This window comes from Anarhichas minor, unplaced genomic scaffold (genome assembly GCF_050575085.1).
Source record: "Anarhichas minor isolate MPS153535 unplaced genomic scaffold, ASM5057508v1 ptg000029l, whole genome shotgun sequence".
In the NCBI taxonomy this organism is placed as follows: domain Eukaryota; kingdom Metazoa; phylum Chordata; class Actinopteri; order Perciformes; family Anarhichadidae; genus Anarhichas; species Anarhichas minor.
In genome coordinates, this window is record NW_027466475.1 from 531,240 (window position 1) to 556,853 (window position 25,614).

General features: G+C 42.5%; 1 protein-coding gene across 1 annotated transcript in view; it reads left to right on the plus strand.

Annotated features, from left to right (window-relative positions):
• Positions 1 to 1,725: 1,725 nt before the first annotated feature.
• The window catches only part of nrg3a (neuregulin 3a), a 300,683-nt gene continuing 276,794 nt past the window's right edge, over positions 1,726 to 25,614 (plus strand). Inside the window, exon 1 of the mRNA XM_076104198.1 lies at positions 1,726 to 2,446. Coding sequence (XP_075960313.1) covers positions 1,726 to 2,446 — 721 coding nt within the window. The remainder of the gene's footprint in view (positions 2,447 to 25,614) is intronic.

The following is a 25,614-nucleotide window of genomic DNA, read 5'->3' on the forward strand; positions in this document are numbered from 1 at the left end:
GCTCTACCAGTGTGCACACTCCATTCTGTCTGTGCCTGCATTTCCCCCCCCATCTCATTCGTTCCCTGTCTCTCAGCGGCAGCAGCTCAGGGAGGCAGCTGTATGTGCGTCTGCATAACAATTGCCACAGGTAAAGACAGCTGCATCGTCGGATGTTGCCAACCCCGCAGGGGGCGAGGGAGCCTTCACTGCTGCGGCTGCAAGTTCTCATCCGAGCGCGGGGAGTACATTTCTAATCATCTCCAAGAAAGCATCCTTGAGGGAAGGACGGGCAGAGGATCCCAGCAACCCAACTAACAAATCATAAGCTGACTCAAAAGAGCACAGGCTTTCAGGGACTGAGGAAGAAAACACCACTCAGAGAGCGAGAAGAGAGAATCAGTGGGATATTTTTAATACTGTAGCCTCCTGTTTGTGTTTTTGCTCTTATCTCTTTCTGTCTCTTGTCTCTGGCTCTTTCTTTTTTAAATATTTGCATCCACTCCCTGCTTCTCGTCCTCTCTCGTTTCATCCCTCTGTGGCGGAATGTTCTCTGCAAATAGATGAGAAGAGGCTTTCCGAGCGCTTGGTGCAGTATTAACGGACGGGATACTGAGACAGCAGGGCGCTGAGCGGACAGCTTGGGGATATCTGACCCACAGCCGGCTGGAGAAGGAGCAGGATCACGCGTCGCAGTTGTAGATTTATCCGCCCTGTGATACCACCAGTGCGCGACGACACCCCTAATTCTTTTTTTCACTCTCCCTCTCTGTCCTCATCGAAAGTGTGGCTTTCTGAATGGATCAGGAACATTCTTTGGATTGTACAGCTTTATTTTCTGCCTCACTGGAATAAAGAGCAAAGTGGGTTTGGAACCAAAGAGCGAAAAAAATAATAAAAAATAATTAAGATCCTCCAAAAAAAGAAAAGGAGACGCTGATTGAAAAGCAACGGCCAAGAAAGATAGCAGATAATCCAAGGAGAGTGTTCGACAGACGCATAAACGACAGATCTATCGCTCTCTTTCAGTTACAAAAGAGACCGATTTGGGGGGCTGAGGGACGCTGACTCGGCTAAAGCTGTTGGAACAGGCTGCATTGGACAACATCTTTCATTTTTTTTGGGATCCGCCACGGGGTGGGGGAGGCAACAAGATCCACCCTGCAAGTTTCACTCCCCTCATTCGGCGATACTATCCCATCGTGCTTGACAGGGACAAATATGCATGTTGAGTAGAAATAGCTGTGCTTTTTTTTACTGCAGTGACATCTGAACATTGATGCCACGGATTCCTCACATGCACGGATGTAAAGCTGTTCCTTCTCACCCACCTCTCCCTCCTGTCCTTTCTTCTCCCTGTTAGAAGCATCACTTCTACTTCTTCTCCCCTGGCTTATCCTGCTGTGAACGTTCTTGAAGTTCACATTTGGACATCGAGAGTTGGGCAGGACTAAACGCGGACTAATCGGGCGATCATCAGTCTACGCAAGCTCTCCCATTTCTCACTGGTGTCTCTGAGTGTGAGTGTGCGTGCTTGTGTGTTTGTGAAAGCGTGTCTGCATGTATCTCCTGCACCCCTCCCCTTCTCTTTATCCTCGGATTACATATTTTTGTACGTGTTAATAAGTGTCCAATTCCTGTGAGGTCCTTTTGTGTCCATTTGTCCCTTGTCTCTTCTCACTGTCCGGCATTGTTGGGAACCTTTCCGCCATGTGCTGCTGATGCTTATCACAGGGTTAACCCTCAATGAGCCATAAAGGACGGCAGGGAAGGATGAGCGAGTGTTCTGGAGCAGCTGTTTCCGGGGCGGTGATCCTGGAGGAACCTGAGGGTTCAGGGGCTTCAGGGGGCCGCGTTGAGGGCCAGGCCCAGGATCAGGGTCCCCTTCGCTGTGCGGTCTGGCCTCGCCAGCAGACATGGCTGTGTGTGGTCCCCTTACTTATCGGCTTTATTGGCCTTGGATTGAGCCTGATGTTGCTGAAATGGATTGTTGTTGGTACAGTGCGGGATTACGTGCCAACAGACCTGGTGGATGCTAATCGAATAGGCCAGGATCCTATCTTCCTCTCCAAGCCAAGCGGGATTCCCAAAAGTCCCGATTCTACCACCACAACTACTCCTACAGTTGATGGCGAGAAGCCCACACCTAGAACTGTAACTATTGCGAAAGGTAGAACTCGTTCCACTGCTACGACCACGACTATAAACCCTCGAGGGAGTGGAGCCTCGGATAGCCAAGTAACCCCACGGAATCCTCTAAATCGAAATGGACGTGGACCCTCGGCTTTTACCACAACCACTGCAGCGCAACGGACAACCTTCATTATTGGAACAGCAACATCTAGCCCCTCACCGTCCAACCCAACGGTGCTCCATGACTCTACTCAGATGTGGACCCTGGAGCACACTACCACTGAGGCGGTCTCCACCACGCTCACCACCCGTACGCACGGCCACCGCAAAACACGTGAGTCACTTGCATCAGTAAAAGCTTGCCACTTACTTTTATACATTGCGAACGTAAAGTGCGGTTGTGTTTTCTGGCTTTAAAAACATAAATGGAGAAGGACAACATCTTTGGTCTTTGAATTGAGTTGTCGTGAGGTGGCTTGGTTGAACAGATTTCTGGGCAAACTCACAAATGGCATTCCATGCGTGTATGTGTGTGTGTCACATGTTTGTCCATTGGTTGGCTCTTTCTCATCAAAACTGATATTTGAACTTCTGACAACGCGAAAATGTTACAGCTTTGTTGAGACCTTTTGGCTTGCAATTAACATGGACCACCACCCTTTTGGGGATATTTAATATACGACACTCCAGAGTGATCCATAGCATTGGTAAAATAAGGCAATGAGAACTATGGCAGGAATTAATAATCAATCGTTCTACTGTGGATGGTTGATCCGTTTCTTTGGTACATTAGGATTACACAGGAGGCTACAACTTTGGCTTCAAACATTAAGTGTTTCTATGCTATTTGTTGATGTTGGCATCACAAAAAGGATTGGTGCAAAGCCTCAGTGATTACTTTATAGAGATAGAATGATTTAACATCAAGTTAAAACAATGAGAGTGTGGAACTGCACTCATATGTACACTACGTTCTTTTTTTTACAAGCTGCAACCTCCAAGCTTTGAGGTTTGAGTATCGATGTGTCGTTTTGTTTGTCTTGTGAAACTAAAAAGCTAACTGAGACTTGAAAAGTGTTCCAATCCATTTGTTAATGGACAATGATGATCTTCTACTTTTTCACCATCTCTGTCCTTGACTCAAGTCATAGTATGCACACATGCTATCGATTGGTGCCGCAGGGATTTTCTCGCGATGATCAATGACACACACACACACACACACACACACACACACACACAGTATCCCCACAGCTTCCTCCATGATAAATCTCTCTGCTCTCAAAATGGTGTCACATTATGTGCTGGACTTCCCTCTGCTTGTAATGTCCTTGTCTCTGGTCCATGTGTCTGGGCCCATACAGTTGCAGAGGGACAGGGCAGGGTTGCATCTTTAACAATGTGACCTCATGCTCTTTGCCATGTCTTTAAAAAATCTCACATTAGCAAGCGTTTGACGAAAACAGGTGGAGCAGGCATCCTAACCTTGTCGTTAATTGTAATTTAACTTAACAATTAAAATCACATTGCCATGATATTACACCACTTAATGTCAAGGTCTGGACCAATTAGATTACATACATGCATCTTCTGTATGTTATGAAATATGAATGCGTTGTGTGTTATGAATTAATTTGCAATGACCTGAAATGCTCTGTAATGGGATTTTAACTAGAGTATTGTTGCTATTCTCTCATCATAAAGTCTGTTGCAATGTATGATACACACAATGGCCGCCATTTATCAAATTATTTAGAATCACATGATGGCAGCTATATTAAAACATTGATAAACTAAATCACCCCATTCCACCTGCTGTGGCTCGTCTGCTTCACTGCAAAGGTGTGGCTGCTTCTTTTGTGTCCGCGATAATGAAAGTGTCCCCCGATTACACCAGAGAGCAGGGAATGTTCCCTCGGATAATTAGAAACATAGGGGGAAATTGTGTATCATTTCATTACCAGGAGGAAAAATGGGGGCCATCCATCATCATCCTTTCATTCATTAATTAACCATAAAAAAATAATGTAATATCTCCAGCAAATGCTCATGAAAACCATTAAGCTGATAGATATCCAAGGGAAAATGTCACTCCTCCAGCTCGCCCGGGAAAGTTCTGCCACTACAGAATGGCCGAATCATTCGATAATCCTAAACACCCTTCACCCTGCCACCCCCTCTATTCTACCACCCACATGCTGCTTTGATTTGAAAAGGCCATCATTTTTACAAAAACTATCCCATTATGTATGAATGTGTTCTGCAGTATTACTGAATTGCCGACATTTTATTAATTTAAGTATAGTAGGCCATCTGTGAGCTCCTATTGATGCTGCCCCTGTCTTTGTGGATCACAAAATAGAGATGGACACAGATTTCTCTCTCACACTGGGTTTTGGTGTTCTCACTCATCTATACAGTTGAAAAGCTGGTTCCACATGTTGGTTTTCTTCACTGTTGTAAATAATAAATATTTCTTAACTGACTCAACCTCTTCAAAGCCATCAGAGCTTGGGGTGTACTCTTATGCGAGTCATCTCTTATTCTCTGTGAAGACAATGGATGGCACTTTTACCTCGAGAACCCCTGATGTAGTGTAGCTTTGGTGGTATTTGGTGATATTCTAGCTTGTCTAGCTGTGAAAAAGTCAAGATCTGACAACCGTAGGAAGATATCATAGTTGAGACGTCTTAACCCCGACGCAAATGCCACTTTGAAAACATGATTGACATATCCAAATCTTTTGGGCCTTACAGAGTCTTACAGTTAGCTGTCCCCACGCTATACGCTGCAGAATGAGAAGGAGATCTGGGAGAGTTGATACCATTATAAGGAGCCAAGTGACCTCTGCACTGCAGGGCAAAATCTCAGGTGATGCCTCAGCGAAAATATCAGTTGGATCAAGGGAACTGAAAATCTGATGTGTGCCCTTATTCTTCGCCCCTCTTGAGATTACAAGTTATGATGGGTAATGCAGTAACGCCGCATATAAACTGAAATGGAAATATTTGAAGGTTCATGAGTGTTCGTATAATTAACTACTTGAATTGTTTCTTTGTAAAATGCTGCAAATTGGATGACACAACATTCTTACATTGCTTATATAATGAGAGGGACTCTAAAATTATAACTGGTAATGAAATAGGTCATAAGCATGCAGAGGAATCATAAAAAAGGACATTATCAAATGTTAGTAAATAATACCAGATGAGTCAGAGTAGTGATGAATAGACCCCTACAGAGGTTTATTCAGTGATGATAAGGCACTGGGACAGTATTTGTTGTATATGTCCCCAATACAAAAAATATAGAAAACCTATATTGTCGGTAGATTCCGGTCTGTGATTGTAGATTTTGACATGATTTCCGGGTCCATGCTTCAGAAGTTGTTCTGGTGCAGGTGGTCTCAGGTCTTTGTCTCCGTGCTGAGCCACTCAGTAGGATTAGGTTTCAGTCAGACAGTGGCCCTGAAACCTAAATCCAGATTAGCAGCCCATCACCATGACGGTGGAAGCAACAGAATTACATTAGCGCACCTATCAGTCACACACACTCTACATGGGCTTACAAGCCGCCTGCCTGCTGAAGGATTGTTCTGATGGTCTGTGGAGGGATGTTTTTTTCATTAAATGATGCTAAGGTGACATGTTTAAGAGAATGTTTTAGCTGTTTCAGGATCATTCAAGGCCGCCTGAGATGAAAATTCTTCACACATACTTTATATTAACAACACAATCACACACAATCAAGTAGCGCTTACTGCTGCTTTTTGTTTAGTATAGGGAACTATTTATTTTCTCAGTATTTATGGCATATTATGCATGCACTTGTGGCAAAATGCTTGTAAAAATGTATCAGGTGAAGCATAAACTATTATACAGACTGCCATACTCATTTGCTAAAGTTTTGTTGTACATAAATGCATGTTTTGTCGACTTTATGGGCATAAATGTGTTCTCTGCTTCAGCCAAAACTCTTTATGAGGATATTATTCTTCATGATCAGTACATAGCTAAAAATCTGCTGAAAGCCAGGATGATTTGGGGCTGATGTCAGCAAAATGCCCTGATCCAATGGAAGCATCTGGGATAAAAAATGTTTGGTACAGCACTTTGTGTATCTTAATAGACCTTGTATCCATTAACAAACCACCGATACCAGAAGTCAGTCCCGGACCTTTCCATCCAATCACCTCAGCACAAGATGACTGGAAGGAAGAATACAAGCAACGTTTGGATGGGTTTCAATGTTTAGTCGAAACAGCCATGAACTCCCAATCTTTACAACTGGAACAAAAACAAACAGATGTTGTGAAACCTGATTGGGGCAATTTTTTTAATTGTTGTACCCAACTACAGAATTTCCACAGCAAAATCATAGATACAAATTATTACAACTGAAGTTAATATTGAACTTATCATCGGATATGTGGCTTGAAAGCTTACCTGTTTATTCGTAGTTTTGATTTTTCAGTTCATCAATAAAGAAAATACTCCCAAATAACCCCAAAAAATCACTTTGGCTTTCATCACCGCTGGCCAACACTGAGGGCATCAGTGTACATGATTGCACTAATCATGTCATAAGGGAGAGCTTTTAGGTTTTTAAACAAGATAGTAGAGTCCATGTTCTTTGCACTTGGATTAGTTCTCTGTGAGCTGCTTAACCAGTTTCCAATGGGGTTTCTGTATGTGTGTGACAGGGAATGTGCTACCCATGCACATGCTGACACACTTGTACACACTGATGTGTCCACAGCAGTAGATGTCTATATGTACATGACCCAGCTGTGACCTCTTGTGTGATTAAGACCTGAAATCAGCCCCATCCGTCAAGTCTGATTGCTTCTTTAGAGCTGTAAGAGCTTTTTAGGACAAAATTAGAGCTGTAGAGGGAAGCAACGTGTGAAAGAAATGGTGGCTGGAATATGACACATTTCAAATGTGGCACATGATATCCTTAGTGTGAATATTGTGTTGTGCTCTGTAAAACTGTGAGATATTTTCTGAAGATAGAACTGGGATTGTATCTGTAGAGTGGCAGGTAGGGAGGTGTCACTGAACCTGAGTAAAGTCTATAAATCCATGATTATACACACAGGGGTCCCTGCTGAGCCCTGAGGTAAACTCTTTGTCATATCTCACAGGTGCTTTATTCTGTCATTTGTTACATATTGACTTCATATTATTGTTTTCTGTTTCAGTTCGAATTAGAGCTTTTTAAATAACGATTTTGAATACTGATGTGTTGGGGTTCTGGGTGACCCCGGTCAAAAGCAACCAATTGCAGCCTATGCAGTTTAAAAGATGAAATAGAATAAATAGATGAAATGCTTCCCATGGGTCCTAATTTAATATCACACACTGTTAGTCATTTTGAAGGAGACAAACACTAGTCTTAAAACTAGTCTTATTTTGTCTGTGTACTGTACAACCAGTTCTGGTATTCCGTGGTAACCGTGACATACAGTTATCGTGTTTCAAACATAACTTGGCCTGTAACACACACCCATCTGAAGAGTCTTGCAATCAGTATGCCCGGGAACCTTTACTCATGTTCCACTTGGTTTGAGCGCCAACCTATCGCATCAGTTGCTTTCTTTTTAATATGCAGTACACTTCAGTCAGTTTATCTGTGATGCAGTCGTTGGGACTGCTGTGACTGACCACTAACCGAATGCATCAAAAATGCCGTCCTGATGAGAATTTTAATTCGGGGAAGATGCTGTGAGAATAAAGCGTTACGTCACTTTGATTCATTCTGATGAAATGTCTTGCAGCGGGAAGAGGGATGAAATATTGATGATGCGAAAGAGAAACATGTTCAATATGTAGCGGAAAGTGTAAATAATTAAAGATGGCCCTTTGACGAATTATCCCACGCTGAGCAATTCCCCGTAAAAGCATATTGTACTTGTTCAGTGAGTGGAGGTGTTCAGGGCCTCTGCATTCCCCACGCTGGCTGAAATCTTTTTGGTGGTAGAAAAGAAAGTCCAAAGGTGTTATTTTTTTAAACTTTTCAGAAAAATTGCTTCATGACTGCCAAGGTTGAAATTCTCCATCTGCCTCTCTCCTTTTAATTTACTGTTCTCCCTTCCCTCCCGAGCATCCCGGTCCAGATGACGATGATGAAGTACAAAGTGGTTAAATGCTGCCGCTAACTTCAGAGGGGCTTTTAATAATGAATTCAGGTTTCAGCTGCCTTGATTAGATGAGGCTTGCTCCATTTCGTGGGAGCCAGTGGGGAGGGAGGTAGCAGCCTACGAGATGTAAGCCGAGTTAATTCTGTTTCTGGGATTCACCTGCCCTGCGTCGACTCTCCAGAGGAGGCTGCCACCTGCTAGCTAACTGCTCTGATGTCCCCAATCTCTAAGCTCATGGGAAATGAGGTTTTCTGATGAAAGACAATGAAGACTGCTACGGCTGAACGTTCAGACCTTTTACTAGAAAATAAAAAAAACAGGGTGGTTAAATATACTGCACGGGACCACTACCCCCCCTGCCCGACTCATGATGTCATCAACAGGTTATACGCCAAACCATTAATGTCTGCTTTGTCTTAACCTTGTCATCTCCTTACTTGACATTTAACAGACAGTTGTCAGGCATACATTCATCATCTCGTGGGGTAAAACGTTGTTATGAGTAAAACATTCCAATTGCATACATTGCTGTGTGTTGGGCACATGCATTTGCTATGAAGGTTTTCTTTGAATTCAGGTTATAACAACTTATTTGAGCAGTAACTTATCCATAAAAACATAGTTTGTCTTCACTCAGAAAGATTCCATAACACAGGATGTAGATTCATCTTTAAGCCTAGTTTTTTTGTTTCCAAATGTTATGATACATCAGGGAGCATATATAAGAAACACATATTGATCTCTGTGGGTTATTAAATAAGAGAGGTTTCCAAAGAGGCAATAATATACAGCCCTTTCTCCCACACCCCACCTTTGGCTCACTCTCTTATTGAATCTGTCAGCTGGCCTACAGCAGCAAACCGTTTAACACAAGTAAGCAAATAAATATCAGACTCCTATGAGTTCAACCATGGCCAACAGCTAGTGTTGCAGCTTGTTTCGCTGTAGTTATTTCAGAGGAGTGTGGGCCGGGACAAGTGGGGGCAGGAAATTCCAGCAACCCAGCTGACCTGTGGTTGCACCAGAAAAAAAATAACATTGGTCCTTTATTCTAGTGCTGGAAATGACGTACGTTTACATTTTCTGACAAGCAACGTTTGATGTCAAGGAAATTGCGACACCGTCAGCAGAAAAGGTAGGCAGGTAGGTAGTAAGCACAAACTACCCTGAACCATCATTTGGAATTTACCATACTCTATTGCAGGGGTCACTAATAGGCGGACCACGGACCCAAACGCTGACCTATCCTGACCCGGACGTATAACTGACGGATAATTGAGAATTATACATTTGGCGGAGCGCTTCTATTTTAACCTCTGCAGCTTTTCTAGTCTTTACGGCACTCGTTCAGCAGTCCAGGACATACACCGACCAACTGAATGCGATGTAACTCATCTCACGTGACGCTACTCAGCCAATCGAATAGGTGTATTCCAAAATGCATCGTGAGTCGAGCGACATTTACACACAGACCGGGGAGAGACGGGGCGGTGGGAGGAGTAAATGAGTCGGTGAAACTCTTTCACATGGCGTGCTCCAAAAAGAGAAAAGTGGAGCGCGAAGACAGAGCTTTTAATAAAGAATGGACCGATTGTTCATTCTTCCTGCTGGCGCTACAAAACCACTCCGTCTCATATGTTCAGATACCGTGGCCATTATTAAAAGCACCAATGTGAAACGCCACTACGAGACCAAACATAAATCATGTGAGCAAACATACCCACTCTGAACTGAGGGAAAGATGTTAAGATGTGTAGAGATTATTAAAGTTGACTGAGACCATGATGATGTGAAATGGAGTCAACAAAAGAGACGAAAAAAGTTAACTCCAGCCACATTTTCATTCATTTTTCTAAAATCAAGCACTTTCTTTTGAGATGCAAGTTCTTTTTTGTGTATTTGATTTTTAGATGGAGCCCTTATTTTACTCTAAATGAGAGAAGAACATTTATTTATGTATTTCTATGTATTATTTATAATCCATTCAGTTAAATTTGAAAACTGAGAATAGAAATCGTTAAAATATAATTGATATATTCTTTATTAGATTTGACAGTTGTTGACTACACAGAGACGTTGTTACTACTAGGCTTCTTAAATATATATATGGCACTAAATAGCACAAGTTAGATATTATTTTAATGTTCCGAACCTTTTGGAATTTTAATTGAATACCCCTGCTCTATTTTGTATATCTCATTTAGAACCCTTGTTTGTCCATGGATTTGTATTTGTCCATTAGAAACACAGATTTTATAATATACGATGCACAACTTGTCAACTGACATACTATGTAGACATCCACTTTAGGTCATATGAGCCAAGTGACACAGTTTGACCTCTCCGAGTTCTACGCTTCAAGCACAACATATTCACCTGTGATGCATTGGTCTGTGGAAAAGCCTTCTGCTTATTATGCTGCTGGCAGTGAGCAATGCTATTAGCCAAGATAAAATGCTTAGACAGTGATTATTTAACCTCAGTGTACACAGAGCGAGCAGGGAGCCCAACAATTCAGGCCTGAACCAGCTCAAGCCCGATATCATTCCTTTCAATGGGTGAGCCGTTTGATTGAATTTGTTCTTCCTCTACCCGACCTTCTCTCACACCTCACCTCGTCTCTCACTGCCGTATATTATGATGAGTTTATGAATAGTGAAAATTGACGCACAACCAGGTACAGCAGTAAAAGGTGGTTAATGCATCAGTAATAATAAACCAACTTCTATGAATAAAAACACAGCACTCTCAAAAGGACCATTCTTTGCAATGGGTATGATTTTTTATTTTGTTACTCAAGTCCATTTCCTGTATATTACTTTAACGTTATAATCCTAAAAAATGTCCATCCTGGTTGGTTTGGCAATATTGGTGGTTACTGGTGGTAATGGATGGCAAGTGCAATTTAATAACGCAGGTGCCAGAGTTTTGTTCAAAATGACATCCGTGTCCCTGCAAAACACATTTTGTCCAAACTGCAACAGAAGAAGAGGAACTTAAAGGACGAGGGTATTGTTAGCAGCAAACAACTAGCTCAGCCGTCGCCATGTTGAGAGCCTTGCGGAGGCAATAGATAAGCTCTGAATTTTGAATGCAGCAACCTTTAAGTAAAGTATTTGAAATATTCTACCAGTGACTCAATGCACTATTGTTTGTGTAAATGATCTTTTGAAATGACTAAAGAGCAACCTCGAGCTAATCTAACAAATTTGTTTTCCTGGCCATTCATTTTATCTTCAGTACCAGAGAGAGAGCGATCCTCCCTCTCTCTTTGTTATAGATAATGACTCTCTGTATATGGGTGTGTCAGCGCCTGGCAACTCAATAAGTTCAACGCATTTTTCAAGCAGAGGATATGAGCCACCTCAGTCATCCTCTGCCCTGTAAGAGATGTAAGATACATCGATCCCGATGTGATTGTATCCCGGTTCTTTTGCCGCTCAGCAGTTTAGCAGGCGAGCGAGCGAGCGGGCCAGCATTTGGGCGTGGGTTCTGATTATCCCCGAGCTCGCTGCATTTTGCTGCGGTTATTTTTAGCTTCAAAGATTGTTGCCAGCTTCTCTCTGGGAGGCTGCGTGGAGCTGGCTTTTCTGGTGGAGGCCTTGGAGCTGACAGAGCTGGAGGAAACAGAACAAAAAAGCACAGAAAGAAGCACAGAGGAGACGGTCAAGAGTATAGTGTGAGTGGAAGATGGTTTTATTTGGAAACATTATTTCCTATGTTTGGTTTGGTTTGGGGATGCTGCCATTCGGCTGTATCTTATTATGCTAAGTAACAGCAATTGGAGGCCTATAATGTGAGTCTAAAGATGAAGGAGGCTATTTCTTTCCAGGAAATCAGAGCTGTTAAACCGCACATTGCTTATTATGTTACCACACGGGAGGTTTTCCAGAGGAAACAGGACGCTTTCTAGAAGGTCGATTTCACCTTGAAGGAAAACACACCTCAATCACACACACAAACGTGTTGGTCCTCTAAAGCTCTGTCCTTGGGGCAGATGGTTACATCACTTCTCTTTTGGAGCCTGACATGGAGCATGTGTTTGTGCGTGTTTGTCTAGACAGTGTCAGTAGAGAGCTCAGTATTCATTATTCTGTCAACGTGTTTCACTCATCCCTGTCTTTTTTGGTGGGATATTAAGATGATTACCGAACTGTCAGTAATGTTTTGGTTTTAATCGATTAATCTTTAGTTCTATGAAATGCTGAAAGACAAAAAGCCTATCGCGAAGTCCTGAGCCCATTGGGGACAAATTAAAATAGTTTGTTTTGTCCGACAACAAACAGTTCACGAATACATTCAATTTACAGAGATAATAAAGTAGCTAATTGTCACATTTCCACAAGCTGGAACTAAATATTTGTCATCTTCCTGTGAGAAATGACTTCAACATTTATCAAAATCCTAGTTAATTCGTTTTCTGTCAATCAAATAATCGTCTTAGCACTAATGTTCTACATCACTTCTTTTTTGTCTCTTGCTTTTTTCTCCCTGACCCTAAAACTCTCCTGGCGGCTGCCTCAGAGAGACTTCCTCTGACGAGCCTGGTAAACTGGTGGTTTGCCTGTCTTAAAATGTTTTTGAGACACAGCTCTACGGATGACAGGTGGACTCCCTTGCTTCCTCTCTCCTGAGCTCAGGATTTGGAGGGACTAAGGGAGATGAAAGGAAAAAAACAAAAACATTGTACAATCGTCCTCAAAGCAATGAAGGAGGACAAGAAGCAGACGTAGGGAGGGAGATGGAATTGTGAGGTTTGAGTAAAATGTAAAAGGCGAGGAGGGAATGAGCGGACACAAAAATGGAGGAGAGGGGAGGTGAAAGTGGAATAATAGGGAAGAAGAAATGCATTGAGTGGAAATGAGGAGAATTGGCTGGAGGAAACCTTTCCACTGGGCAAGATGAAGGCAAGAGGAAACAAGCCCCTCTCATCCATCTAGCAACGCTAAGCTCTCTCTTCACTCTGCCTCCATCTTCTCCTCTCTGCCCACTCAGTTCATTTACATTTACATTACACCCAGCTGGAGTTGATTTGGTGGCGGGTGATGGATGGCGAGGTTCTAATGCTGTTTATAGAATTGGGCTCAGGGGGTTAGCAGTGTCAGCTGTTTGCAAGGTGGCAAGCGCAGTCTGATACAATATGGTTTGCTTGTTGGCAACTGAACTGCTAGCTGCAGCGGTGGCACATCTATGTCAGGGATAGTCGTCTGTTTGTCACAGTAACTAGCACATCCAACATAAGTCGGACAATGTAAGCGTGTGGCATGCAGTTCTTTACTCCCATGTTGTTTTCCAAAGCTCTTTTTGATCAGTTTTACAAAGGAAATACATTTCTATGCTCTAAAACGTTAGCCCTAACCCTAAATATGTACAATGATAATACAAAAAACAATTCTACATTATCTTATAACAACCTTGCATTTCATTAAAATCAAAAAAATCACAAATTACTCATTCTCTTATTCGCTCAGAGTTTTTGTGTGAAAGCAAGAGGAAGGATTAATTTTCACTGTGTGCATCTGTGACACACACAAATGACCCGGCCTATCCTGCAGAAAGCAATGCTGTCAGAACAGGGCTTTTGTGTGTAACGCCAGATGGCAGTTCATGCTAAAAAAACAAAAAAAAATCTCTGTGATCTCCCTCAGGTCACAGCTCAGACCCCGTACAATCCACTGGCAAAACAAAATGTAATACATTACTGACGGTATGGTTCACTTTGTATCTTTGAAAAGCTGACAAAACTCAGTTTATTTGCTAATCCTTGCCATTCTTATTTGTGGTTTCCCACTCGCGGATACAGTTGTGGTCGGTATGATTCTGGCTGGTACACTAGAGTAAGCTTTTGTGCTTTTTTTTATTGGGAGGATTGACACATCAGTTCTTTGTTTGCAACAGATCTGCAAACACAAAGCTGGTGCCAGCTGGATGTTTGTAGCATAAACACACACACACACATGGGTGTTGCTAAAGTAGGCATACATTTCTGTATGTGTCAAGTAAATGAAGACAGAAGACTGTATTAGATGGTGTGTGACAGCGCTGTGTGTTAATAAAAGGAAACCGTAGGAACAGAGAGGAGAGTAAACCTGAAAGTACATCAATCCATCCTTTTTTCGAGATTAACTTTTTCCTGCGCTGGGTTGCAGGGGGCTGATGCATATCCCAGCATGGACTCAGCGAGAGGCAGCGCCCACACTAGGCAGCTCAGAAGTAAAAAAAAACACATTCAGACAGGCAATTTATACTTCAGTGTTCAGCTAATCTGCATGTTCTGACTGTGGGAGGAAAGTAGAGCACCCATAACGGGAAACGGATCAAGCAGCGGTAAAAAAAACTGCAGTTCAGTCAGACACAGTAATGAAGTGATCATTTGTTTTTCCCACTCTATCGCCAAACAGAATGGTGACAATAGACAGTTTGCCTTATGCAACCACGTACCTTATGCGACAAGATACTATGCAAATGCCCGTCTATATCGATGCCCAGGGCTTCTTCCCAAAATACGGTAGGGATGAGATCACATTAGCCCCACAATGTATGGCACTGTGCTTCTTTTGGCCCGAAATGTTGTGCTACCCATGAACCTGCTCTGTGCACCTGTATAAATATGTCTGGTAGCCGGTCAGCTGATGCATGAGCCACCGATAGCGATGCATGAATGACACAGTAAGTTACTTCAGCACACTGCCTGAAGCGGTGCAGCGCTCCCGGGGGTTTGATGCAAAACTCTGTAATCTTTTGATCGTCATCATTATTATTATTATTATTAAGGGTTTTTGTGTTGTCGTATGAAAACATTACCGTTTTTATCCAGTTAAAAGCCGATTGAGGCGTCTAGTTCAGATGCTCTTCGTTCCTGCGGAGATGAACACGTCAGAGTCATGAGCTGTCAACACTCCATCCGCCACTTGTCAGCAGTGACTGATGTCCAACGCCCGCTCTCGCTCTCGGTCATGTCTTCTCTCCGTTTCACAAATCACAAACACACACACACACACACACTAACTGCAACACATGCAAAACCACTTGCACACACACGCACGCCATCCCACACATAGACAGCTGGGGCGTCACGCTCCTGGCTCGGCGCCCTGAGAGGACCACAGAGGAAGATGGACAGGCAGGAGCTGTCAGTGGGGACGCAGGGGCACGGAGTCGGCCTCCCACTTCAAATAATGAACCACATGTGAAGCCTCAACTCAGCTGCAATTAGATCGGATGATAATTATCTCAGCGCAAGTCACTCATCCTAATCAGGGTGTGATGTGCTGGTTGGGCCAGAGGGGATGTTGAGTAACGGAAGAGGCAGAGAATGATAATTTGAAGCCGCTGCAGAGTTTAGTTATCGCATACTTTCCTATTTCACTCCCGTATAAAAACATTTTGTAACCACCACTGTTATATGCCCTGCATTAGAATATCCACAATCTGATTGATACGTTTGCATTTTGTTATTGTATTGCCAGTTGATATCATTTCAATAGCAATGCAATTTCCACTAAAATAATATCCAATAGTGGATAACAAATGATGCCTTTTATATTTGTGGAATCAGCAAAAGAAGTGTTCTTGAGCAGTGGCACCTGCCTTGCCTCAAAACATCAACAGTGAAGAAGCATCAGATTCAATACCAATATATTATGTATAACACAAGAGTGTAACTTAACATCCCTCTCTTTACTGAGCCAAACCTGTGTCTGCATCGAGGTGACGGTGGTTTCTTTTCTCGTGTGTCACTCCTTTGTGGAAAGCTTCATGAAAATCATTTTTAATTTTACTCTTTTATGCACGAGGCAACAAAACAAAACTGTGATGGCTGGTTCTGGAAAAAAAATTTCGGTAAGTAGAATGGATTAGGACCAAAAATGCATTTCAAACATAATTTTCTAAAACGTATATAATTTGTCTTTCACAACATTTGTAATGCTAGACGTCCGCATATAGAACTGCTTTCGGTCACAAAACCGGCTAAACCTACATGACATCACTTTGAGGTTTCTTGTGTATTGGACTTCAATAGTGCTAGACTATTCATGATGATAATACGTTTAATATGTTGACCATCTACAAATGACACACTGTGTAAATGCCATGACTAGATTTCCATAACAACAAAGAAAAAAACAAATGTGAATTAGGGAACTGCTTCCAAATACTCTTTTAGTAGAAGCCAGCCTCTGTTACCTTTCACTCTGCCAACCATAAGGGATGGTAGAATATCCAAGGCCTTGAATAAATATAAAATGAAAAAGGCTGATGCTATGTTTTAAACAACAAATAATCTGCATGAATAACCTCATCGCTTCAGATGACTTCCATCGCTTTATTAGTCTTTTCTCAATTATCATTTTGTGTCGGCTTCAACCGCTCTGTCTCTGTCAGTCTCTGAAACGTGTAAGAGAGGGCGCCTCAACTGAACCGTGAATGCCCGACACGAACAACAGCTCTGTCTTGTGTCTGTCACAAACAGTCTTTGACATTTGGCAGCTCGCGTCGCTGTAGTACTACCACGTGCGTATGCCCCCCTATATATTATATACAGTATTATCTAGTTGAAAGTACATTGAGTAAACCTACTCATATGCATTTTAACATTCTACTTGGACACCACAGCATTAATAATAGATGTCTCATTCTCTACACTGTGACACAATAGGCCTGTTAGTGGATGTCAATGCCCCGTGGGAGAAGCTACACAGGAGAATATAATGTACATACAGTACATGATAACCTCCCCACCCATTTGTAAAGATGTTCACTCTGTGAGGATTGTACTGTTTTCAGTGGGGAATTGACATCAGAGCTTTAACTTGTGGCCTATACTGTTAAAGGCAAAAAAAAATTGTTTTTTGATGCTCTGGTCAATTTTGAGGTGTTGGGCTGTTTGCTTCCATAACATCTCCTTACAGACAAGTGGAGAGAAAACATCCTAAATACACATTTAGATGGATACACAAAAAGTATTGTCTAAATGTAAGTAATCTGTAGTGTCGTCCTATATTATTAATTAATAATTTTACAATACATATCTTGATAGCCAGAAATCTCCACTTCTGTCGCACATACATCAATTTTCAGTTTAATTTCTATCTATATTCTGAAGGTTTTTATCAGTATTGAGTATCATCTGATTCATAGATTGATATGAACAGCTTTTTCTCATTTTTCTCCCTCTGATAGAAACAACACATTGTACATGTGCATCAGAGGAGACAAAAGTTTTCAGTAAACAGAGAAGCACACACACACACATACCTTTAATATCTTAGATGAGACACATCAGTGAAGTGCCATGATAGATTACTGGAGCTCGCTTAATCGTGTAATATTGTCCTTTCAGTTCAGAATTTCACATTTGGATAGAAACATAATGGCTACATGTGTTGTCTGCCCTGGTCTTGGTGTCTCATTCAGTAGCCAGCATTCAAGCACACCGGTTTGAAGTGTGCGTGTGTGAGGGATTGCAGCAATATTACATCTAGTGATGTATTAATGATGATCCAATAAGTAAAGCAAACGAAACATCATACGGATTGAGTGTCAGAAAAGTCAGGTCTGATCCAGTATTATGATCTTAAAACTCCTGCCGCCTCACTTATGCACACGTCACACTGCACAGAGAGACCATTAACCTCCTGAACAGCGCTTCAATGGGATTAATGTGACTTCACTACTGACCTTGTTCTCTCTCTGCCTCGCTCCATCTCTCTCCCTCTTGCCCCTCCTCTCTCATCCTCTAAGTTACAACAACAAAACTCACCATTAAGCCTCCCTCTCAGATGTATAATCAGGAGACGTATGACCATTCTACAGACGTTTGTTCCCAGTTACAAAAGGCTTTCCACTTCCTTGTCAGTGACACTATGGACCTTCAATCTGCTTCATCTTGATCCTTGTGCAATGATTTACCAATCGAAAGCAGTCTTACACTTTTCATAGTCCAGCTTAGTGTCAAAGCAGTGTTTTTTTTAAATTTTGTCTTTTGAAAACACACCAGAGCACTGGCGTAGTGCGGCCTACAGCGATACGCCATGCACCGTCTGAGGAATGATTCTGCAGGGAAGTGCGGTCGGGGATGTAGAGGAAAGTTTACCTTTTGGAGACAGAGAATTTCTGCACAATTTATTTCCACCTCAAACACAAACACGCTTCCTGACCGCAGCAAAATTGCATTTTTGCGACGATCCGCACTTCCCCACTGCGTGGTACGTTTTCCACATTAGTCCTTTGAGCCTCTCCTTATTCACCACACACCCTTTCCAACCATTATGGTTCCCCATGTGTTAACACACTGCAGTGATATGTTGTGAGCTGGTTATGTAAAAGGGTCAAAAATTCTCATGTATAAATAAAAGTTTTTTCCTGTATAAATCCCTTCACCCATTTTAGATTGAAACATGAAACCTGAGTTGTAAATGTTCAACACATGACCTTAAGTAAGCTTTGCTACACCTTTTTACCTGCTGAGCTCAGGCAGAAGCACACACAGTATGTAGTATGTACATTCTTTAAGAGATGACTGTGAACATAAACTAAGTAAAGGAAGACAAACTTACATTGGCTAAATAAAATTCCTATTCATACTTTAAAGGATTTCCAAACAAAATGCCGAGAGGCAGAGATGTATGGGCAAAAGAGAAAGTCAGGGTCTGTGTCCACTGACTTAATATATTGTGTGCAGAATGTACCAACAGTTCAGTCAAATCTGCTATATATAGCGAGAGCTGTATGAAAATCTCCCCTTCTTTCTTTCTCCCCTTCGTTCTGTCCAGCCATCGGTCATTCCTTCATTTCCAACTTGCCTCCTTCCCTCCTCTGGCATTAGAAATAAGGGCAAATGCCATCTTGCTTCTGGAACTTTTCTCTCACACTCATTAGTGGCAGATATCCTCCGGCAACCAACATCCAAACACACATTAACCTTTACAGAAATGCTTTTTTTCTCCCTCCGCTCATTCTCCTCCTGCTCTCTTCTCTCTCTTGCTGAGACTTTAATTTGCTGGATCAACCCCCCTCCTCTCAATCACTCTTCCACATCCTATTTGGCACCAGAGAGGACCATTTGGGGGATTTTGGGCAGCAGCTGTGTTGATGTACGGCTTGCATGCGAGGCCTCGTCCAGCTCTGGCAGTTACTGCTCCTTTGCGACAAAGCGGGAAAGAGCAATATATTGCATTGAGGCCTTTGTGGCTCTGCATAAATAAACAATGAGGTTGCTGTAAATGATGGGGATACACCGGTCCATATGAGAGATGGCTTTCTGTGAGGGATACGTAAGTAAGAGGAAATTAAAGAGGCGGCCGTCAATCTGTGCGGCACATCCTACTTCAGGGCGTGTTCTAATATTTGCTCTCCATCTCCAACCTTCCAGTTTTGGGCATCAGATTGCGGGGCATGTGAAGAAGCACAGCTAATATTTGTCTTTCATCCCCGCAGGATTTGTTGGCACCTTATTGGTTGTATGTTTTAGCTCTCTGCTGCTTTGACAAGACCAAAACCCACTTCAACTCAGTCCAACTCCATTGACTACATTTACTTCGCAGCAGTGAAAGACACAGCTCTCGTTTACAGGTGTGTCCAATGCATAAAGATAGCAGAACAGGCATCCCTGTAGGGTTCTTAGTTTGTAGTTTTGAAAGCTTTTCGATTCACTTGCAAAAAGGGACGGCCCTCCGTCAGATATCTACTGTTTCTAAGCCCCCAGTGGATTATAAGCAGCGCTACAATGAGTCCTGGTGAAGTCATGATCCTGCAGTCAGGAAGACAAGCTCATTGACGTAAATTCCAAGCAATTTATAAGCGTTGCAAGATGAATTAAAGACATACGTAAATGGCTGTCTTCCTGCCTGTCTGTTTTAGAAGGAGTGTCTTACCTGCAGGCTGTACAAGTATAGTATGTTAAACTCTAGTGTGTAAATCCCGTGTACGAGACTTCTATTTGTGTCCTGAAGTGATGTTGAGAAAGTTTGAAGTTAGTAATGTTTGTGACACACTTTACAATTATGATACTTTATATATACGTTGTTTACATATGTATTTTAAGAATAGCCGTTTAAAGTGCTGCTATTTATACGCCGTCCCATGAGATCAGGTTGCACAAGCACGAGAGTCATTCTTTGCCTTTGCACTGTTTTTAGGTCTACCATAATTTATTGGGCCAGACATAACGAGAGCTAAGCTCCACCCCTGAAGGAGATGAATGCTCCACATTCCCAAAGCCATTGTTTAACCTGATTGTGTTTCATTGAGGCTATGATTGAACAGGACCAATTAACAACCTGCCTCTACAAATTCCTCCAAGATATGTCGAAGGCAATTTAGCAACAGACTCGAACTGTCGAAAACACTACAGTACGTACAACCTTTTTACAAGAGTACATTGTCAACTTGCCTGCAGGAAGTGGGATTTAATTACAGCAACAGGTGGTTTGCATGTGAGCTGACTTTAAATTTGAGAGGGAAGAATGTGAAGGGTGATTTTCCTTCATCATATCTGGCTAATGCACAGCTGTGTGTTCCTGTCACCATGAACGGCTCCGTTCCTTCAGGTGCTGTCACTGCCGGGTGTTTGGCTAATATTTCAATGAGAATGAGTCTTTGCAGCTTATTTCACCTCAGTGTCACTGTCTGTCACTCACTCTCCTCAATCTCTTTTGAATCCCATTTGCTCAATATTCACCGGCAATTGGAACACACTTCTGTGAATGTAGTCACTCTTCTTCTACTTCGTTTTGTTCTCTTCTATTTGAGATGCGTTTCATGTTTTGGCACTACAGTTCCCATCATGCTTGGAGAGGTGTAAAGAAGAACGCTGCTGCCTGGAGTGACTAAGCTACAGACTTCAATTTAATGGCAAAAATTACATTTTTGCAAATCACACCATGCTGCAGTAGATCCTTGCCTTTCTTGAAACATACATGTACAACATTCAACTTGACATTGTTGGAGTATAGTTATGTTCTTCTATTTTCAATCGTGGGATCGCTCCCTCCTCCTCTTTTGCCTGCCTCCTCCACCAACACCCTCCCACATCCCATATTTGTTTTTCTCTTTGCCTGTTGCTGGGGGAGATGAAGCTGTCACACCGGGCTCTAATGACATAAAATCCATTTTGTTGTTCCCTTGCTGTCCCTCTTTCCCTCTTCTCATCTCTCCATCCCTGTCGGCTCCCTCCTGTGTCTGGCTTCTCCGACCCCCACTTGGGCGTGGCAGGCTTCTGTCTCCATCCCGGCCTTATTGGCGAGTGTTTCAGTGGAGTGGCAGCGAGAGGACAAGCGGGGGCAGAGAGTGATGGATGGCCGTTCCTCCGGCCCTCTCCTTTCCATTCCGTGACCGCTCTCCTCTCATTGCCTTCCCGGGGCTCGGCTTTGCAGGTAATGGCTTGAAACATGATATGAGTCTAACCCGGTGTTTGCCGAGGGAGACGGAAGGGGTCCCCTAGCCAGCCAGAGTAAAGCTTCAATCTGACAGGCTCAAGTGAGAGAGGGCTTCTGCAGCGAGCTGATTCACAATGTGGACGGCGGGGACAGGTGGGGGGAGACGGTGCACCAAGAATCTGTCGGAGAGAGAAGAAAGGGATGATACAAGGGAGGGGAAATGAATAAAACATGTATAAAATGTGTGCAGTCACTGTCTTTTCCCGCTTTATTATTTTTAGGTTTTATAATTTAACACCAAAACAAAATATTCATACACAATAATCCTACAATTACATGCTGTTTCTCTGTGTTGCCTCAACAAAACACCTTTTTGTTCAGAGGTATGATCCAACAATGATGCTCTGGGCGGTTAAATAAATACTGGCGTGAGTGGAGAAACGAAACATTTCAGTGAGGTGACAGCCTGTAGAGGCAGTAGACCACAGTCACAAGGTATGGGTGTACAAATGTTCCTTGTAGCACTCATGTTCTGGCTGGCAAGGCTGCAATAAGAATCAGCTACACGCCCCCAGGAAGCCAGACTACATATCACAATCTTAGGTTTTTCCAGACCAAGCAAATCGGCATCTCCTGGGAACGTCCATGGCAAGCCTGCACGAGTGTTTCCACTTATGTCGGCCGATTGGACTGCTTTACAGGATTGTGTGGGCGTGTCCAGACTGGGCTTGATTGACATCTTCCTCACTCTCTTGTTAGCTGCATTGCAGCAGCAGTTCATGTGGGATATTGATATTTTCACATGTTTGATGATCTCGCACACACAGAACACAAGTTAGAAATTGTGCAGCCTGATATTTATTGAACTACAGGTGGATGGGGGAAATATTTTAACTAAATGACACCACCATTAAACTTCCTATTTGATTTCTAACACTAAGACAATTAGTATTTGTTTTCTAAAATGATATGTTTAAATATGCAAATGAGGGATTATGTTATCAAATATGTGCTAATCTGCATACATTTCAATAATAGAAATCTGAACATTTGATAAAAATGTAGTGACAAATATAAGTAATAGATATAACCATGGCACTTCCCCATGATCACCAACATTAAGACAATGATTATACTTTTTGTAATGTTGTCTTTAAGTTTTGATTGTAGGTTTAAATGTGGGCATGAGGCATCATTTAATTCGAACTCTTAGTGAATTTAAGTGAAATCTACAGATGCAATGAAACAAAGGATAGTACAATTAAGACTTGAGTCTGTAATTTGGATGTTTTCCTTCGAGTAGTCTGATCGTTATGGAAGCAAAACAGCCCAACATCTCATAATTGACCAGTGTGCGAAAAAAACATGTCTTTGCCTGTAGTGTCTATTCATAAAGTGATTTTGGTGGTGCAGTAAGCAACTATTAGTTTTAATTACACACGGCATTGTCTACTTTGAAAATCTGGGAAAGAAAATACACAATAGCAGCCCAGTGTGCTTGTCCGACCAGGTGTCGGAAAGATTCATGTTGATGTCTTAATGGAGACAGCTGCCAATGTTCTGCATGTATTATCTCACCTAGTTCAAATGCTTCTTTCACGCAATTGCCAAGAAAAAGAAGGCCTGCCAGTTTGAAATAAAACAAATGTTTCATCTGATTATTTGGAGGAAGACTGTAGAATCAAGTCGTGATATTTTACACAGTAGTGTTTCTGAAATTGTGCTTTTCCTGCACAGAGTTTGACAATCAGTAGCTTGAGTCCATTTTCACTGGTTCCAGTTTTGGATTGTTGATGAACCAAAACAAACAATTGGGAGGCATCACTTTGGGCTTTTTTGAAGTTGTGATTGGCAATATTTTCTTAGTGTATTCATATCAGGCGGCTTCTGCTGAGTGAAGCCGATGCTGGAGTGTCTTACAACTTGCATTCTCTCGACTGACCATCAGGGGGCGACTCCTCTGGTTGTATAGAAGTCTATGAGAAAATGACTCTACTTCTCTCTTGATTTATTACCTCAGTAAACATTGTAAACATGAGTTTATGGTCTCAATCTATAGTTTCAAGTCTTCTTCAATACAGCATGATGTTCATTTAGTAAATGATGCTCCATTTAGAGTCAAACACCATAAAGCAGGATATGCTAGGGCGGCCTTACTGTAATTAACAGGCTGCTGCTGCTACCTGAGACATATACGGTGTCTCAACGTCCCTCCGCCGCATTCCAAATATGGTCGCTTCCATTCATTGGCTGCAAAAAAAACAACAGGATGACGGCCGAGATCCATCCAAGATGGCGAAAGCAAGAACGTCAGTCCACTACGTCCGCTTCTTATACACGGTTTATGATTCCTATACTACTCACAGACAAAGACTCAAACTGATGAGCAACTGATTGGTGACATGAAAACAAGTTCGCCCCTTTGCTGTGCCACATGCTGCTTCCCCCTTGTTATTCGTCACATTGCTTTATCAGGTTAGAAGAGGCTCAATGGCAGTTTGCTGTTGGCAGCGACCACCAGCCAAACACAGGAATAAATAATGGATGAATGGTTTGTTAAGAAGAGCGGGGAGACGAGTGGAGCTGAAGGGGGCTCAGCTGGAGTGTCTGTCTGAACAATAGAAAGCTGACAAAGAGAAGTAAATTGGCGACTGAACAGCCTCGAACAAACACACAAACTTCCCTCTCATACAGATGGTGATGCTGTAACTGTGTGTTTGTTAGTCTGAGTGTGTGTGCAGTCGCGTGTCTGCCGATGTTATTGTGTAATTCACTGAGTGGAAGCTATCGTGTGAGTGTTTAACCTCACCGGATGATGCCACGAGTGTCCAAACCCCACCTGAAGTGTGTCTGGCAATTTCTTGGATTCTGGTCAACAAATAATCACAATCGTTGCTGGACTCAGTAACCTTTTATTGTTGTGTGATTAAGAATCAATATGTCGGTTTTCTGCATAAAAAGAATTCTAGATGTGTTTTTTTCAAAACAGCTCAGTTTCCAGACGTTCACCTACAGAGTACATCCCCCAAAGGTTAGATTCCTGCTGCAGTGAAGTCAACAGTTTCATAAGACAATGAGGAGAAAACACGGGTTTATTTTGAACACTTTTTGTAATGGAAATAAATGTTCTTTGGTCAGTTAATAGCACTACATCTATAATGACCTTCATGATCTTACAGATCATTTATGCCGCTGCCATATTGAGTCCGGGAGCAGTTTCTAAGGCCTTGCACTTTATAACATGCCTTACATAACTATACAATCACATCCCATCTCTGTCTAAATCCACGCACTGAAAGCTGCATCTCCAGTACCTCACCGGCAACTAATCCATATAAAAAAAAAAACATCAATGGCTGATCCATCTTACCTGATCACAAGCATCTGTTTTCAGGATATTGAGCTGTTATAGGATGATGTACAGCCATGCCTGGTAATGCTCTGTACTGTACCGCTAATGCCTGTGTATGGCTTGGAATATGAAAATAGTAAGATCATAAAAAAATGTGCACGCGCTTCACATGGACATGTGCACATTCATTTTTCAGCCGTTCCCTTTTTCATCGTGCCGTTGCTTTGCTTTAGCGGGCATGCATGTACAGCTTGGCAGATGTTGATGCACACGTGCATGCACACACACACACACACATACACCGAAGCACAGATTTGTGTGACACGGGGCAAGAGCTCTCTGCCCAGTGTCATTTGAATCAGCAATAAGAGGCTTAACATGAGCGGCCACTTGCCTCAGCAGGGCCGGGTCCGATCAGACTGAACGGAGGCCCCCACTACAGCACATCTGGTCCTCTCTCTCTCTCTCTCTCTCTCTCTCTGCTCCCCTCCCCCCACACAGCTGCACTGTGCTCCTTCGGGTGCAGACACACACACACACATACATACGTTCATGTCCCTTTGGCTAACAATATGCACTGGGAAAAGAAAAATCTCAACAGCAGTCTTGTGGGGCCAGATATTGATTCT